The 16967-nt window shown below is 49.0% G+C and overlaps 1 protein-coding gene across 1 annotated transcript; it reads right to left on the bottom strand.

Moving 5' to 3' along the window:
- Positions 1-13113: 13113 nt before the first annotated feature.
- On the bottom strand, positions 13114-16447 carry LOC125508179. The gene is made up of 2 exons (XM_048672786.1): positions 13520-16447; positions 13114-13440 (listed from the first exon to the last, which is right to left on the bottom strand). Exons 1-2 carry the CDS (start codon positions 14945-14947, stop codon positions 13333-13335), a joined length of 1536 nt encoding a protein of 511 aa, XP_048528743.1. The 5' UTR covers positions 14948-16447; the 3' UTR covers positions 13114-13332.
- Between the last annotated feature and the right edge of the window lie 520 nt (positions 16448-16967).

A 16967-nucleotide genomic window follows, 5' to 3' on the forward strand; every position in this document is an offset into this window, starting at 1 on the left:
ACAAAGAAGATTGCACACTACTTCTCTGACCATTCCATTACAGTCGTCAGTGACGCTCCACTGTTAGAGATTTTGCACAACAGAGATGCAACCGGTCGAGTGGCGAAGTGGGCGATTGAACTCCTTCCCCTAGATATCAAGTTTGAAGCAAAGAAGGCTATCAAGTCCCAAGCAATTGCAGATTTCGTCGCCGAGTGGATTGAACAGCAGCTTCCGACTCAAGTTCACTCGGAGCACTGGACCATGTTCTTCGATGGATCTAAGATGCTGAATGGTTCTGGTGCTGGGGTAGTATTGGTCTCCCCCCGAGGAGATAAGCTCAGATATGTTCTCCAGATTCACTTCGATTCCTCCAATAATGAAGCAGAATATGAAGCACTCTTATATGGGTTGCGCATGGCCATTTCACTCGGCGTCCGGCGCCTCATGGTCTACGGCGACTCAGATTTGCTGGTTAATCAGGTGATGAAGGAGTGGGACGTCAGAAGCCCAGCTATGACTGGCTACTGCAACGTAGTAAGAAAGCTAGAAAAGAAATTCGAGGGGTTAGAGCTTCATCACATCCCCCGACTGAAAAATCAAGCAGCTGATGATCTGGCAAAGATAGGCTCCAAGAGAGAAGCCATTCCCAGCAATGTGTTTTTGGAGCACATCCGCTCGCCGTCAGTCCAGGAGGATCCTTTCACAGAAGAAGCCCCGCAACCGAAAAGTGCCACAGATCCGACTGAAGTCGAAGTTCTTGCTGTGGTCGACCTAATCATGGAAGTCTTGGCAATCACTCCTGACTGGACGATACTGTACATCGCGTATATCCTAAGGAAAGAACTCCCGGAGGACGAGGAAGAGGCTCGACAGATCGTCCGCCGATCCAAGGCCTTCACAGTCATAAAGGGACAGTTGTATAGAGAAAGCGCGACTGGAATCGGTCAGAAGTGCATAACACCAGAAGAGGGTCAGATAATCCTTGATGATATCCACTCAGGGACCTGTGGTCACCATGCGTCCTCTCGGACCATTGTGGCTAAAGCATACCGAGCAGGATTTTACTGGCCAAGAGCAAATGAGATGGCAAAAGAGATAGTCGACAAGTGTGGAGGGTGCCAGTTCTACTCCAACATGTCGCACAAGCCTGCATCAGCCCTGAAGACCATTCCACTCGTCTGGCCCTTTGCTGTCTGGGGACTGGACATGGTTGGTCCACTGAGAACAGGCAGGAGCGGTTTCACTCATGTGCTTGTAGCAGTCGACAAGTTTACCAAATGGATTGAAGCTAAGCCCATCAAGAATCTTGATGCTTGCACTGCTATCAGCTTCGTCAGAGGGCTAACGTTCAGATATGGAGTCCCGCATAGCATCATCACTGACAATGGGTCAAACTTTGATTCGGACAAGTTCAGAGCTTTTTGCGCCTCTCAAGGCGCGCGAGTCGACTACGCATCGGTCACCCATCCCTAGTCGAATGGGCAAGCCGAGAGAGCAAATGGTCTGATTCTCAAAGGACTAAAGCCTCGACTGATGCGTGATCTCAAGCACGTGGCAGGCGCTTGGGTCGACGAGCTTCCGTCAGTTCTGTGGGGATTAAGGACCACCCCGAACCAGTCGATTGGAAGAACTCCATTCTTTCTGGTTTATGGAGCCGAAGCAGTTCTGCCGAGTGATCTTCTTCACAACGCACCCCGAGTCGAACTTTATACCGAAGATGAAGCAGAACAAGCCCGGCAAGACGCAGTCGACCTCCTAGAAGAAGAGAGGGAGATGGCCATGGTCAGATCGACCATTTACCAGCAAGACTTGCGTCGATTCCACGCCAGGAATGTGAAGAGTCGAGCCTTCCAAGAAGGAGATTTGGTCCTCCGAGTGGATCAACAGAAACCACACAAGCTTGCTCCTACTTGGGAAGGACCCTTCATCGTCACCAGAGTCCTCCACAATGGAGCGTATCACCTCTACAATGTTGATCGCCAGATCGACGAGCCACGAGCTTGGAATGCGGAACTGCTCCGCCCCTTTTACACTTGAATTCTCACTCGGACGAGATGTAATAAAAAAAAATTTCTGCAGTACATTTTTATCAAAGACAAGAGTGTTCCAATAATTGTTGTCACTTTTGTTTGCATACGAAATCCCCCAGTGGGTGACTTAGCTGCGAATCTGTTTCGCCTAAGTTTGAAAAATCCTACCGAGTGGAGAGCCAGACTCCCACTCGGGGGCTTAGCTGCAGCCCAGTGCTTGCCTAAGTGTTCAAAAATCCTACCGAGTGGAGAGCCAGACTCCCACTTGGGGGCTTAGCTGCAGTCCAGTACTCGCCTAAGTTCTCCCACTTAGAGACTTAGCTGCAGTCAGGCACTCACCTAAGTTTGAAAAAATCCTACCGAGTGGAGAGCAAACCTCCCACTCGGGGGCTTAGCTGCAGTCCAGTACTCGACTAAGTTCTCCCACTTAGAGACTTAGCTGCAGTCAGGCGCTCGCCTAAGTGTTTAAAAACCCTACCGAGTGGAGAGCAATCCTCCCACTCGAGGGCTTAGCTGCAGTCCAGTACTCGCCTAAGTTCTCCCACTTAGAGACTTAGCTGCAGTCAGGCACTCGCCTAAGTTTGAAAAATCCTACCGAGTGGAGAGCAAACCTCCCACTTGGGGGCTTAGCTGCAGCCCAGCGCTCGCCTAAGTGTTTAAAAATCCTACCGAGTGGAGAGCAATCCTCCCACTCGGGGGCTTAGCTGCAGTCCAGTACTCGCCTAAGTTCTCCCACTTAGAGACTTAGCTGCAGTCACGCACTCGCCTAAGTTTGAAAAATCCTACCGAGTGGAGAGCAAACCTCCCACTCGGGGGCTTAGCTGCAGTCCAGTACTCGCCTAAGTTCTCCCACTTAGAGACTTAGCTGCAGTCACGCACTCGCCTAAGTTTGAAAAATCCTACCGAGTGGAGAGCAAACCTCCCACTTGGGGGCTTAGCTGCAGCCCAGCGCTCGCCTAAGTGTTTAAAAATCCTACCGAGCGGAGAGCAATCCTCCCACTCGGGGGCTTAGTTGCAGCCCAGTGCTCGCCTAAGTGTTTAAAAATCCTACCGAGTGTGAGCAAACCTCCCACTCGGGGGCTTAGCTGCAGCCCAGTGCTCGCCTAAGTGTTTAAAAATCCTACCGAGTGGAGAGCAAACCTCCCACTCGGAGGCTTAGCTACAGCCCAGTGCTCGCCTAAGTACAGGACACAGCCCAATCCGCAAGGACGACGAGGCGCAAGTCGACTGCTACCTTCTCCTTCAGAGTTGCGCCGCAAATACAAGGTTATTCCGAGTGAAGATCGAGTTCCACTCGACGAATCAAATCATGAAGATATTCAATGAGAAATCAAGATCAGATAAAGCCTAAAAGGTCCCAGACCTCAGATCAAAGTACTCGAGCCCTCGGCTCGGCGGAGTTTAACGGTTACAAATCCACTCGGCATTCCGAGGCAAATTTAAAGTGAAGCATAAAAGTTTTTCATTCCTCAGGAGGAGGACTGGAAGGGGCGACGAACTCGTCCAAGTCGATCCCGTCTGCAATACGAGTGGCAGCAGCAATGAAAGTCTCCATGAAGTCTTGAAAGTTGTGCTTCCTGGTATTGGCAACTTGGATGGCGGCCAGCTTTTCTTCTCGCGCCTCCTTGCAATGGACACGGACCAGGGACAGAGCGACATCAGCACCACATCTAGCAGAAGATTTCTTCCATTCCTCCACTCAACCTGGGACTTCATTAAGTCGAGCCATCAGGGACTCGAGGTCGTTCTGAAGCGTCGTCCCAGGCCAGAGTGATGTGTCGATCCGCGACATCGCAACCTTCAGTCGAGCAAGATAGTCAACCACGCTGGCAATACGAGACTCCAGACGGAGCACGTTCATTGCAGCCTCGTCCTTCACAAGGGAGTTAGCAGAGTCCAAGCCTGGCTCCACTCGACTGGTCTCCTCTTCAAAGTTCTGGCAGAATTCTGCAAACACGATTCAAGAATAAGACAGTGACCCTACACAGACTTGGTAACTGCAATACAGTCGGGGCAGAGTAATTACCTTCGAGCACGACGAACAGCTTCTTGGCGAGTCCACCGAGATAAGCCTCCAGATCGTTCCTCTTCCCCGCCAGCTCACCTGCCTTGTCATGCAGATCCACGTTGTCGTTCTTCAGTCGGCTGACCTCTTGATTGGCTACCTCGAGAGCAGCTTTCAGTCTGGAGTTCTCCTGCTCAAGAGCTCCGACCGAGGCCATTTTCTCTTCAGCAAGCCTCGTTTTGTTCAAGACTTCCTTCTGTGCCTCTGCAAGATCTTGATCCTTCTTCTTCAGAGCTTCCTCCAGTTTATCTGCGGTGCGTCGAGTGAAATCAACATCAAGAATGGACAAGAAAGAAAAGCCACTCGTCAAGAATGGAGAACCTCACCAGCCATACCTTTTGCTTCTTCCTGCGCCTTCTTCAAATTCTCCTGAGCAAGCTTCAAGTTAAGGTTGAGCTGGATCTGCTGATTCTCCAGCTCAGTATAGCGAGCTACAAGTTCGCAAGATTTCTGTAAAAAGAAAAATCAGTCGACATACGTCCAAGACAAGTTGCTTCCGAGCGACTAAGAGACAATGATGACGTTTCTAAGACTACAGCCGAATCAAGAACATTCGACAGTAGTCTCGGGGACTACACCCAGTGGGTGCACTCAGCGTGCCCCCACTGTAAAAAAAAGTCGACTGCCCACAGTCGACCGGATACAGTCCCACTCGACATGGCCTGACCAGACCGAGTGAAGAAATACAGCTACAGCAACACAACATAAAGACTACAGTCGACTGCCAGCAGTCCACCGTAGTCTCGGGGACTACACCCAGTGGGTGCACTCAGCGTGCCCCCACTGTAAAACACACCCAGTGGGTGTACAAATACAAAGATCTTCGGAAAAGAGGTTCTTCAAACAGCATATCGCGAACAGACCAAGTGTTGAGTCGACTGACCTAGACGTTACTCTGAAGAGCCAAACTTGCGTCGTAAGCTACTTGGCTGGCCTCCCGAGCCACCTTCACTTGCTCCATCATGATCCCCGCCTGGCATATAGCCTCTTTTGCAGCAGCCGCTTGGTCCTCAGGGACGGGGTATGCGGCAAAAAGCGAAGACGGATCCGCAGTCGACGTCGAGGGGCGCACACTCGTCAGAGGAATGGCAAAGGTCACAGAAGCTCGAGTGATGTCACCACCATCCCGAGCTACGGCCTCAGACGCCGGAGCGGATTGGGGGGTCTTGTCAGCCGACGCCCTCTTGTTCCTCCTCACTCTCAGCGGTTCGTTGTCGTCGTCATCCGGGAGGTCGATAACATGAGGAGGAGCTACAAGGGAAACATTCAATCGACCAGAGTTGCAATAAATGCTCAGTCGACTCAAAGCAGAACGTCAGTAATCGTACCAAGGTTGGAGGTAACAGCATCCTCCATCTCTTGGTCGTCGTCCTTGGCGGAGATCTCAGAAGTAGCAGCGCTGCAAATCTCGAAAATCAGTCGGTTGGCTCAATGAATCGACCAAGGATCTGTCCGCGGTCGACGAAAGAAAGCAAGTTTTATTATTATTACCCAGAAATGGTGGGGACGGCCATCTTCATCTTGGGCAGAGCCTTGGGCGGCTTGGACGGCGTCGCGCGTGGGTGCTTGGGAGCCTTTCCAGTCGGCGTAGGAGAAGAGGTCCGAGGGCGTTTCGACGACTGCCCAACAGGAGCAGTCGCCCTACCACGCTCCCGCGCTGGATCGTGTGTGAGCTTGGATCGCCCCTCCGGGCGGGGGGGCTCAACCTCCTCCTCCTCCTCTTCGCTGGAGTCGACGTCGTCGCCTCCCTCTCCTTCACCGTCGGACTCCCACTCGCCTTGATCGTCTCCGCTCTCACCTCCGCTTGCCTCCCCTTCCTCGGTTGGCCCCTGTGCCCCGTTGGGCGTCGAGTACATCTCAGTAGTCGCCTGAAAAAAACAACAAACAAGACAAAGGTTAATCGACCAACTCAAAGAAGACCAATGAAGAAAACAAGATCTCAGTCAGGAGCATAAAGACATACCTGGTCCACGTCATACGGGTTGTCGAGTGGAATTACCCTCCTGGCTCCTCGGGGGTTGTCCTTGTTTCTTGTGATGCTCGACAACCACCCCTCCAGCATCTCATCAGTGACCTCCTCCGGGTGGATCCGAGTGGTGTCGTCGAGACCCGAGTATAGCCACATCGGGTGGTCACGAGCCTGGAGCGGTTGGATGCGCCTCCGGAGGAAGACCTCCAGCAAATCCATACCCGTCACGCCCTCATGGACAAGCTCAACCACTCGACCAGCCAGCACTTTGACTTGGGCCTTTTCCTCCGGCGTCACTTTCAAAGAAGCAGGTTTTTCAGCTCGGTCGAGTGAGAAAGGGGGAAGACCAGTCGACTGTCCTGGGGTCGCCTGGTCTTGACAATAGAACCAGGTCGCCTGCCAGCCATGGACTGACTCCGGGAAAGTGATAGATGGAAAACAACTATTTCCCCTCGTCTGGATCGCCAGGCCCCCGCACAGCTGGATCACCTGCGTCCTTTCGTCACTTGACTTGGCCTTCTTGACCGATTGAGAACGTCACGTAAAGATGTGCTTGAAGAGACCCCAATGGGGGCGGCAACCCAAGAAACCCTCACACATGGAAATGAAAGCAGCGAGGTATACGATGGAGTTGGGAGTGAAGTGGTGAAGCTGCGCTCTGAAGAAGTTCAGGAAGCTCCGGAAAAAAGGATGGGGCGGCAGAGAAAACCTGCGGTCGACATGGGTGGCTAGGAGCACACACTCACCGTCGCGAGGTTGAGGTTCGATCTCTCTCCCCGGGAGACGCGCAGCTTCGTGGGGAATGACCCCCCCCCCTCGACCATGTCGTCAAGATCTTCTTGCCGGATCACCGACGGCATCCAATCGCCTTGGATCCAGCCTCGGGGCAGAGCAGACCTTGAGGAGGATCCGCCCCGAGCGAACCTCTTCCCTTTCCCCTGCGCCGCTGCCTTCTTCGCGCGCTCCAGGGCGGATGTCTTGTCCTTCGCCATCGTCGCCGGCAAATCTTGCACGGACCTGCGGCGCTAGGGTGAGAGCGGAGGCGGCGGAGGAACTCGCGAAGGGAGAGAGGAAGAAGGAAGCGCACTGTTTGGAAACCCCGAGCGGCAACTTATAAGGGGCCGCTTCCGAGTGGCTGACTGGTAGGCCCAGGCTATCCAGTCAAATCCCGCAGCAGACGCGCGCGCAGTACGTGGCGAAAAAGGTGACGCGAGGATCGAGGAGCTTCCACTTTATCGCTTCCGATTACTGCGGCCGCTCCCGTCCCGCACGCTTCCCGAAATCCGAATCCCGCGACACCCGCGGGCCGCAGAACAACTTGTTGAAACAGAAGACCCCGCTCGCGCCAACACTCGGTATGTCACACGTAAAGAAATTCACTCGACGAAAGGCCTGGAATGGATCAAGGCGACTGAAAGAGGTTGATGACGTCATCCGTGACGGTTGGCCCAAAACGAGGCGCTCACGTAGCCCAAAGAACCAGTCGGAAAGATCTCCAACTCTTTCCCCACTCTAACCTCGATCCATTCGGGGGCTAATGATGAAGCCATGTACCTAGGGTAGGGGCACGGACCTGTCCAAGGAGCCCTACCCTAGGACATCCCTAGAAGAAGTCACCTTTCAATCGACTTGAAGGTATCCCACTCGACGGGTTCAAGACACTCGACCAAGAAGCTATCACTCGACCATGAAGCCAACCACTCGACCGCCAGGAGACCTATAGTCACTCCGCAGGCAAACGGTCAGCTGTTAAGTAGTCTTTATGGTCATTATAGCACTTTATTAGGGGCGTTACCAGTAACGCCCGACCTTAAATGTACCTTAAACCCTGCATTACTGAGGGCAGGAGGGGGCCGGAGAACTCTATATAAGCCACCCCCCTCCTCAGTATGAAGGGTTCGCACCCCTGTTATTCACACACGCATAATCCAATCGACCGCCTCCGGGCACCGAGACGTAGGGCTGTTACTTCCTCCGAGAAGGGCCTGAACTCGTAATCCTCGTGTGCTTACAGCTCCTCCATAGTTAAGATCTAGCCTCTCCATACACACCCCCCTACATCACTGTCAGAGTTAGAACCACGACAGGTACACCTTCTATCACAGATCCGAAGGCAAGATATTTTGTTACTAAGAATGGATCCTTTCTAGAGAAGGAGTTTCTCTCAAAAGAAGTGAGTGGGAGGAAAGTAGAACTTGATGAGGTAATTGTACCTTCTACCGAATTCAAAAGTAGTTCATCACAGAAATCAGTTCCAGTGATTCCTACACCAATTTGTGAGGAAGCTAATGATGTTGATCATGAAAGTTCACATCAAGTTACTACCAAACCTCGTAGGTCAACCAGAGTACGGTCTGCACCAGAGTGGTACGGTAATCCTGTTCTGGAAGTCATGTTACTAGACCATGACGAACCTATGAACTATGAGGAAGCGATGATGAGCCCAGATTCCGCAAAATGGCTTGAGGCCATGAAACCTGAGATGGGATCCATGTATGAGAACAAAGTATGGACTTTGATTGACTTGCCGGATGATCGATGAGTCATTGAGAATAAATGGATCTTCAAGAGGAAGACGTACGCTGATAGTAGTGTTACTATCTACAAAGCTCGAATTGTCGCAAAATGTTTTCGACAAGATCAAGGTGTTGACTAAGATGAGATTTTCTCACTCGTATCGATGCTTAAAAGTCTGTCCGAATCATGTTAGCAGTTGCTGCATTTTATGAAATGTGTCAAATGGATGTCAAAACCGCATTCCTTAATGGATTTCTGAAAGAAGAGTTGTATATGATGCAACCAGAAGGTTTTGTCAATCTTGAAGGTGCTAACAAAGTGAGAAAGCTCCAGCGATCCATCTATGGACTGGTGCAAGCATCTCAGAGTTGGAATATATGCTTTGATAAAGTGATCAAAGCATATGGTTTTATACAGACTTGCGGTGAAGCCCGTATTTACAAGAATGTGAGTGGGAGCACTACAACATTTCTGATAAGTATATGTGAATGACATATTGTTGATCGAAAATAATGTAGAATTTTCTGGAAAGCATAAAGGAATGTTTGAAAGGAATTTTTCAAAGAAAGACCTCGGTGAAGCTACTTACATATTGAGCATCAAGATCTATAATGAGTACATACCTTGATAAGATTTTGAAGTAGTTCAAAATGGAACAGTCAAAGAAGGAGTTCTTGCCTGTGTTGCAAGGTGTGAAGTTGAGTAAAGACTCAAAACCCGAGCACGACAGAAAAATAAAGAGAATGAAAAGTCATTCCCTATGCCTCAGTCATAGGTTCTACAAAGTATGATATGCCGTGTACCAGACCTATTGTGTACCTCACCATAAGTTTGGCAAGAGGGTACAATAGTGATCCAGGAGTGGATCATTGGACAACGGTCAAAAATATCCTTAGTGGAATAAGGAAATGTTTTTCGGTTATGGAGGTGGCAAAGAGTTCGTTGTAAAGAGTTACGTCAATGCAAGCTTTGACACCGATCTGGATGACTCTAAGTCTCGATCTAGATACATATTGAAAGTGGGAGCAATTAGATAGAGTAGCTCCGTGCAAAGCATCGTAGACATAGAAAATTTGCAAAATACATACGGCTCTGAATGTGGCAGACCCGTTGACTAAATTTCTCTCACAAGCAAAACATGATCACTCTTTGGGTGTTAATCACATAGCGATGTGAACTAGATTATCGACTCTAGTAAACCCTTTGGGTGTTAGTCAGATGAAGATGTGAACTACTCACATAAAGATGTGAACTATTAGCGTTAAATCACATGACAATGTGAACTAGATTATTGACTCTAGTGCAAGTGGGAGACTGAAGGAAATATGCCCTAGAGGCAATAATAAAGTTGTTATTTATATTTCCTTATATCATGATAAATGTTTATTATTCATGCTAGAATTGTATTAACCGGAAACTTAGTACATGTGTGAATACATAGACAAACAGAGTGTCACTAGTTTGCCTCTACTTGACTAGCTCGTTGAATCAATGATGGTTATGTTTCCTAACCATAGACATGAGTTGTCATTTGATTAACGGGATCACATCATTAGAGAATGATGTGATTGACTTGACCCATCCGTTAGCTTAGCACGATGATCGTTTAGTTTGTTGTTATTGCTTTCTCCAAAACTATACATGTTCCTATGACTATGAGATCATGCAACTCCCGAATACCGGAGGAACACTTTGTGTGCTACCAAACATCACAACGTAACTGGGTGATTATAAAGGTCCTCTACAGGTGTCTCCGATGGTATTTGTTGAGTTGTCATGGATCAAGATTAGGATTTGTCACTCCGATTGTCGGAGAGGTATCTCTGGGCCCTCTCGGTAATGTACATCACTATAAGCCTTGCAAGCAATGTAGCTAATGAGTTAGTTACGGGATGTAGCATTACGGAATGAGTAAAGAGACTTGCCGGTAACGAGATTGAACAAGGTATTGAGATACCGACGATCGAATCTCAGGCAAATAACATACCGATGACAAAGGGAACAACATATATCATTATGCGGTTTGACCGATAAAGATCTTCGTAGAATATGTAGGAACCAATCTGAGCATCCAGGTTCCGCTATTGGTTATTGACCGGAGACATGTCTCGGTCATGTCTACATAGTTCTCGAACCCGTAGGGTCCGCACGCTTAACGTTCGGTGACGATCGGTATTACGAGTTTATGTGTTTTGATGTACCAAAGGTAGTTGGAGTCCCGGATTTGATCACGGACATGACGAGGAGTCTCGAAATGGTCGATACGTAAAGATCGATATATTGGAAGTCTATGTTTGGGCATCAGAATGGTTCCGGTGAAATTGGGAGTATACCGGAGTACTGGGAGGTTACCGGAACCCCCCGGAAGGTATATGGGCCTTATTGGGCCTTAGTGGAAGAGAGGGGAAAGAAGCAAAGGAGGGCCCCCCAAGCCCAATCTGAATTGGGAGGGGAGCCGGGCCCCCCTTTCCTTCCTTCTTCCTCCTCCTTCCTTCTCTCCTAAAACCAACAAAGGGAAGGGGCAAGGGAGTCCTACTCCCGGGCGCGCCTAGAGAGGCCGCCCCCCTCCCCCTCCTCCACTCCTTTATATACGGGGGAGGGGGCACCCCATAGACACACAAGTTGATCATTGATCTTTAGCCGTGTGCGGTGCCCCCCTCCACCATAATCCACCTCGGTAATATCGTAGCGGTGCTTAGGCGAAGCCCTGTTTCGGTAGCAACATCATCACCGTCATCACGCCGTCGTGCTGACGAAGCTCTCCCTCTAAGCTCTACTGGATCGTGAGTTCATGGGACGTCACCGAGCCGAACGTGTACAGATCTCGGAGGTGCCGTATCTTCGGTACTAGATCGGTCGATCATGAAGACGTACAACTACATCAACCGCGTTGTCATAACGCTTCCGCTTACGGTCTATGAGGGTACATAGATGATACTCTCCCCTCTCGTTGCTATGCATCACCATGATCTTGCATGTGCGTGGGATTTTTTTTGAAATTACTGCGTTCCCCAACACACAATAGCTGTCCACTGAGGATAGATACCGTCAGCTAGGTAGTATCCTTTGTTGTAGTTGTGGCCGTTGATGTTAACATTCACCGGCGGGCAGTTGCCTTCGGCAAGCCTTGCAAACACTGGAGAGCGTTGAAGCACGTTGATATCATTGCGCAATTCGGCAATGCCGATGAAAGAGTGCTAGATCCAGAGATCTTGTGAGGCCACGACCTCAGGTATGACAGTGCAACCCTTGACATGGCCCCTATATTGCCCCTGCCAAGCAGAAGGGCAGTTCTTCCACTCCCAGTGCATACAGTCTATACTACCAAGCATCCTCGGGAAGCCCCTGCTGGCTTTCATCGCCAACAAGCGGGCTGTATTTGTAGCGTTTGGCTCTCTCAAGTACTCAGTGCCAAAATTGCAATCACAACCTTGCAGAACATGTACATGGACTCTAGGCACGTGGAGTCGCTCATACAGGCGTACTTATCAATGAGATCACCAGGAACTCCGTATGCAAGCGTCTGAATAGCCGCGATGCATTTCTGATAAGAGGAGAATCCAATCTTTCCAAGGGCATCCTCCTTGCACTCGAAATACTTATCGTACCCGACCACCCCGTCTCGAATACGGTTGAAAAGATGGCTAGCCATGCTGAAATGGTGCCGGAATTGGTGATGTTTGAAGAGCGGGTTGGGTGTCTCAAAGTAGTCATTCCAAAGAAGGAAATGACCGCTCTCTCGGTTGAGATTCAACGCCGGAGTGTGCCCCGGGATCGAGCCTCGAAACAACGGCCGCTAATTACTAAGGTGGTCATGGACGACGAACACAGCAGCCACCATCTCCTCATCGTCAGATGAAGAATCATCCGAGTCGCAAATAAAATTATGGAAAAGAACTCGTCGGCAGAGTCCATTTGTACCTTGCAGGCAAACCGTCGAACAACTTACGGGCGTCGTCGAAGAAGCAGGCCCGCGAAGAGACGCGCGCCTGCCCTGGACCAGTGGCTGCCCTGGCAGCATCCGGCTAGCGTGGCGGCGTCAGACGAGCGTGCCTGCGTTGTCGGAGGAGCTGGCCAGGGACGCGGGGGGTGCGGGTCCAAGGAGGTGCTCGTGTCGATATCGAGGGGGGGGGGTGGCCCGACGGCGAGGCAGTGGTGCCGGTGACGTGCGCGGGGGGATGTATGTGGGTGCGGACTACTGGCATGGGCACCGGAACTGGGCGGCGGCGGCGGGGTGGGATGGCCGTTTCGTGTCCGCGCCGACGCAAATGAGGCTCAAATTTGGACCGGAAATGGGTCGGCAGGCGAACAAAAAGCGGACGCGTGTCCGTTTGGGTCGGCGCATTGGGCCGATTTTTGTGTCCGTTTTGACCCAACGGACACACGTATGAAATGGGTCGGTGCGTTGGGTTACTCAAGTGTCTTTGATTTAGTACAAATACTTATTTTAAGACGGAGGGAGTGTATGTTTGTTTTAAGTGAATAGGTCAAGCAATTCACACATAGATTTCGGCAGTCATGACAATTCACAATGCAAGAACAATTCATCATCACCCGCAAAAAGAAAGAACAATTCATCACAATGAAAATAAATGTCGCTATGTTATCCTAGTTTGAGACATTTCTTTCAGGGAAAAAACGCTGCAGCTTGATTCAAGCATAGCTGTCTTGACTTTATCGACAAGGAAAACACTTTATGAAGTTACAAAACACGGAAGCCTGACAAACGGAGTGGACCAGAGGAAGCCACGAATAGCATCACCTTTCATTTAATCCCCCGAGCCAGCAAACACATCAACGACTCCACATAAATTCCACCATTGTGATGGGGACCTCCTGAGGAGTGGCGCTCCACAATGCACTCCCTTCAAATCCAGCTGAAACATGAACCCGGGAAAATTTCAGTCGACAGCTTACTTAATGAAGAAAACTAAACAAAAGGCTCTTTTGACTCACCTCCGAGGCAGAGTCATCGTTAATTTTATCAGCTTCATCTCCCAGACTCTCCTGTGAGGCCACCTCTCTGGCTTCGTCGTCATTCTCGAAACCATCAAATGCCTCATTTCTTGGTGTCTGACGGTTCTCAAAGATGTTGCAAATTACAGCAGATGCAGGATCGGGTGCCTCTGCTTCTGCTGTGCTGTGTTTGGTAACCTCTTCCTGTTTGTCATCTTCATAAACCAAATAATGGTGGGATGAAGCATCTGAGGAGGCTGCATCTTCACAAACAGAATGAAGTGACACCATTGATGCTTCCTTCTCACTGCTGGAATCCTGACCTTCGTTTGAAGCTCCAACACTCTGCTCTGCATTTGCCTCCGTGATCAGAACTTCGGGCACGTTTTGTACTTCTTGCTTTTCACGAAAATCTTCCAGAGTCGCTATGCTATCAACAACCAGTTCAAGTACACTCTTTGCATCTTTTTCTTGGGTACTCCCTTCATCTGAGGATTCAAACTGTCCGGTTTCCTCATCTTCAACAAAAGAACCGTCAGGTGCCTGGTCTCTTGTTTCGTGCTTGTCAATGAAATCAATAATTTCATATGTACCACAAGCTGATAACTCCTTCCTATCGTCACGATATTCTTCACCATATTCGTCGCTAATACCATGATGATGACACGAAGTATTTGATGACACGACCATATTTTGCTTGCTTTCAGCAAGGAAGTCCGGTGACATCCCTCTCGGTTCGTCCATGTCAGGAAAATCATGAATTTCAGCTGAATCAGTGGAATACAGAGATGGAAATAAATCATCTGGTGTGCTACTGCTGTCCACTCTGATGTCGTGTTCATCCACAAACCAATCGACCGGCACATCCTGTACCTGACGCCATCCGGAAAATCCCTCTGAATCAGCCATGGTGGCACTGCTTGTCTCAAAGATATTCACATCTTCGACCAGTTTGTCGTCGTTCGTCCGAGGTACTTGAGAGAATCCATCAGCCCGAACTTCTTTTATCTCGAGTCTCCTGAAAGAATTGTCAGCCGTAGCAGTATCACCAGTCAGGTGTTCCGCCGCATGCCTCACAGCTTCCCCTTTCGCCTCTGAATTTCCCTCTTGCCCACTGTCTTCGACGTCGCTGGCAGGGCCGCCGATGCCGACATTCTTGACGGATTCGAGATCGTCATCGTTGCTCAAGAGCGAGGCGACGAAATAGAGCAAGGTGAACCAGAGAAACGACACCACAAAGGCAAGCAGGGCGAAGGAGAGAACAGGAGGAACCAGGAGGTAGGAGAGCAGCGAGAGGCGAGGGCGAGGCAACCACCGGAGGAGCGAGACTCGCCTGCGTGGCAGGTGGTAGTGGACGTGGACATGGCGGCATCTGCACCGGCATCTCGCCTCCCCTCCATGCTTCCTCTTGGCGCAGCCCGAAGCCATGTCAGCCGCAAGAATTCTTCTCTTCTCAATTAGAAATGGCAGGAAAGAGGATTCCAGGCGTCGCCTGTCTTCTCTCCGCTTGCTTTTCTGCCCGGTTGAAGGCGGAAATTTTTGAAATCTTCCACTATCGGATCGGGACCCGCCAAGAAGTTTTCAAGCCGACGCAAGGGGGGCAGAGACGGGAACCTTGTCTTGTGATCATGATGGGTCGGGTAAAGTTGGGTCATGGATGCCTATCAGCAGCGAGTGTGTTCACAAAGATTGCAAGGAAGAAAGGTGGGGAAATTGATCTTATCTCTCCGACTGGGATTAGATGCCACTGTCATGCTGGCCACTGAGCATAGCAATTACATTAAGGCAAATTTTAAGATGGTCCCAACTATTAAGGACCCACCATTATTTCTGATCCAAGGGTCTAGATTGAACGAGGTAATAGGTCATCCAACACTCATATTTGGCAAGTTTTAGAAAAATAGGTCTCCCAACATTCATATTTGGCAAGTTTTAGAAAAATAGTAGAATGCCCGTGCGTTGCCACGGGCTTCTGAAATACTTTGCTAGAGTTATTACACAAAGATAATGCATGCTAGATTTTACATGTAGAGACAATATAACACACGCACAATCGAATGATAGTTGAAGCCCACGCACTTGCGATTATTAAGGACAAAGGTTATGCGATTGGTCTTACACCATTGTGCAAGATCATATCATCTTTCATAAGGCATTTCAACTCATTGTTTGATAATAAGGCATCTCTACTGTCCACAAAGTTGGTTTTCTTGGGAGCAGACATGGTTGACTCGATGTTAGTGATATATTTAGATGTATAAACATAGTTTACCGTCGTGATACAAAAATGAGCCAAACTAGTTCAACACAAAAAACAATATGACAAAGTAAGGACGGATAATAACACTGAAAAAATACCTTGTGCGATGACATTTGTATTTGTTTTTTCTTGATTTGTTATCAGCGCTTGCACATCATTATGTTGTAAAAGGCTTTAGAAACTTTCAACCCCTTCCAACGACGTGGCCTCGAAACCCTTGTCGATGGATTCTTTTTAAACATCGCCAGAATACATCTCTGTCTCTCCCATGTTCTGCAACAATAATCATACTCCCTCCATTCCATAATATAGTGCGCACGCGCTTTCCGAGGTCCAACTTTGACCATAAATTTAGCCAACTAGACCAACTGCGGTGGAAGAAAAAATTATATAATTGAAAACTTCTTTCAAATACGAATTCACTGATATAATTTTCGCTCCCGCCGCAATCGGTCTTGATAGTTAAATTTACGGTCAAAGTTGAAGCACGTGGATAGAGAAAGCACTACATTATGAAATGGAGGGAGTATAAAAATGCACCTTTTGTATAACATACATATAAAGAAGGTTTAGGTATGCACCTCTTCTCATGGTGTATTAGTTTGGTCCGTCATCGTTACATAAGTGCTTATGTGAGATGATATTTCTAAAAAAACATCGGAATCCAATACTTATTATTTCTGATGAACAAAAGTGGAATTGATAAAAATATTTTATACTACATTATATAAATAAACATATAAAATATATTTAAAAAAGTGAGACTAACACATTTTTATTTGCAATAAAAAGCTGGGTACCACTAATTACATATAAATATATACAAATCATATTAATAAACATGAGTGACACAATCCCCCAAAAAATTCACCTACCCAGCGTCACCCTCAAGTCACCCCCACTCTCACCATAGTCACCGGCATTCCTCACTCCCTCCGCCTCTCCAACTCCATCTCAATCCCCTCCCACTCTCCTACACGGCGGCATGAGGCACAGAGGCGATGCGGCGGCGTCGTTTGCAGAGGAAGACGACCAGAGGCGGCGGCGACGGATCCCGACCGATCTCCCCAAACTCTCCCCGCTAGAGAGTTGGATATCACAAAGCATGTTGACAGGGCACTATTAAACCCCAAGATTAATCGCTAGCTCCTGTCCTGTCTATATAAAAACGAGAGGATGCATTACATC

This window comes from Triticum urartu, chromosome 5 (assembly GCF_003073215.2).
Source record: "Triticum urartu cultivar G1812 chromosome 5, Tu2.1, whole genome shotgun sequence".
NCBI lineage: Eukaryota > Viridiplantae > Streptophyta > Magnoliopsida > Poales > Poaceae > Triticum > Triticum urartu.

Excerpts from the sequence above, each read along its gene's own strand:
- LOC125508179 (XM_048672786.1), bottom strand. The coding sequence starts at position 14,947 with ATGGCTTCGGGCTGCGCCAAGAGGAAGCATGGAGGGGAGGCGAGATGC. Across the intron at positions 13,441-13,519 it reads ACGATGACTCTGCCTCGGAG|CTGGATTTGAAGGGAGTGCA; the intron begins GTGAGTCAAAAG and ends TTCATGTTTCAG.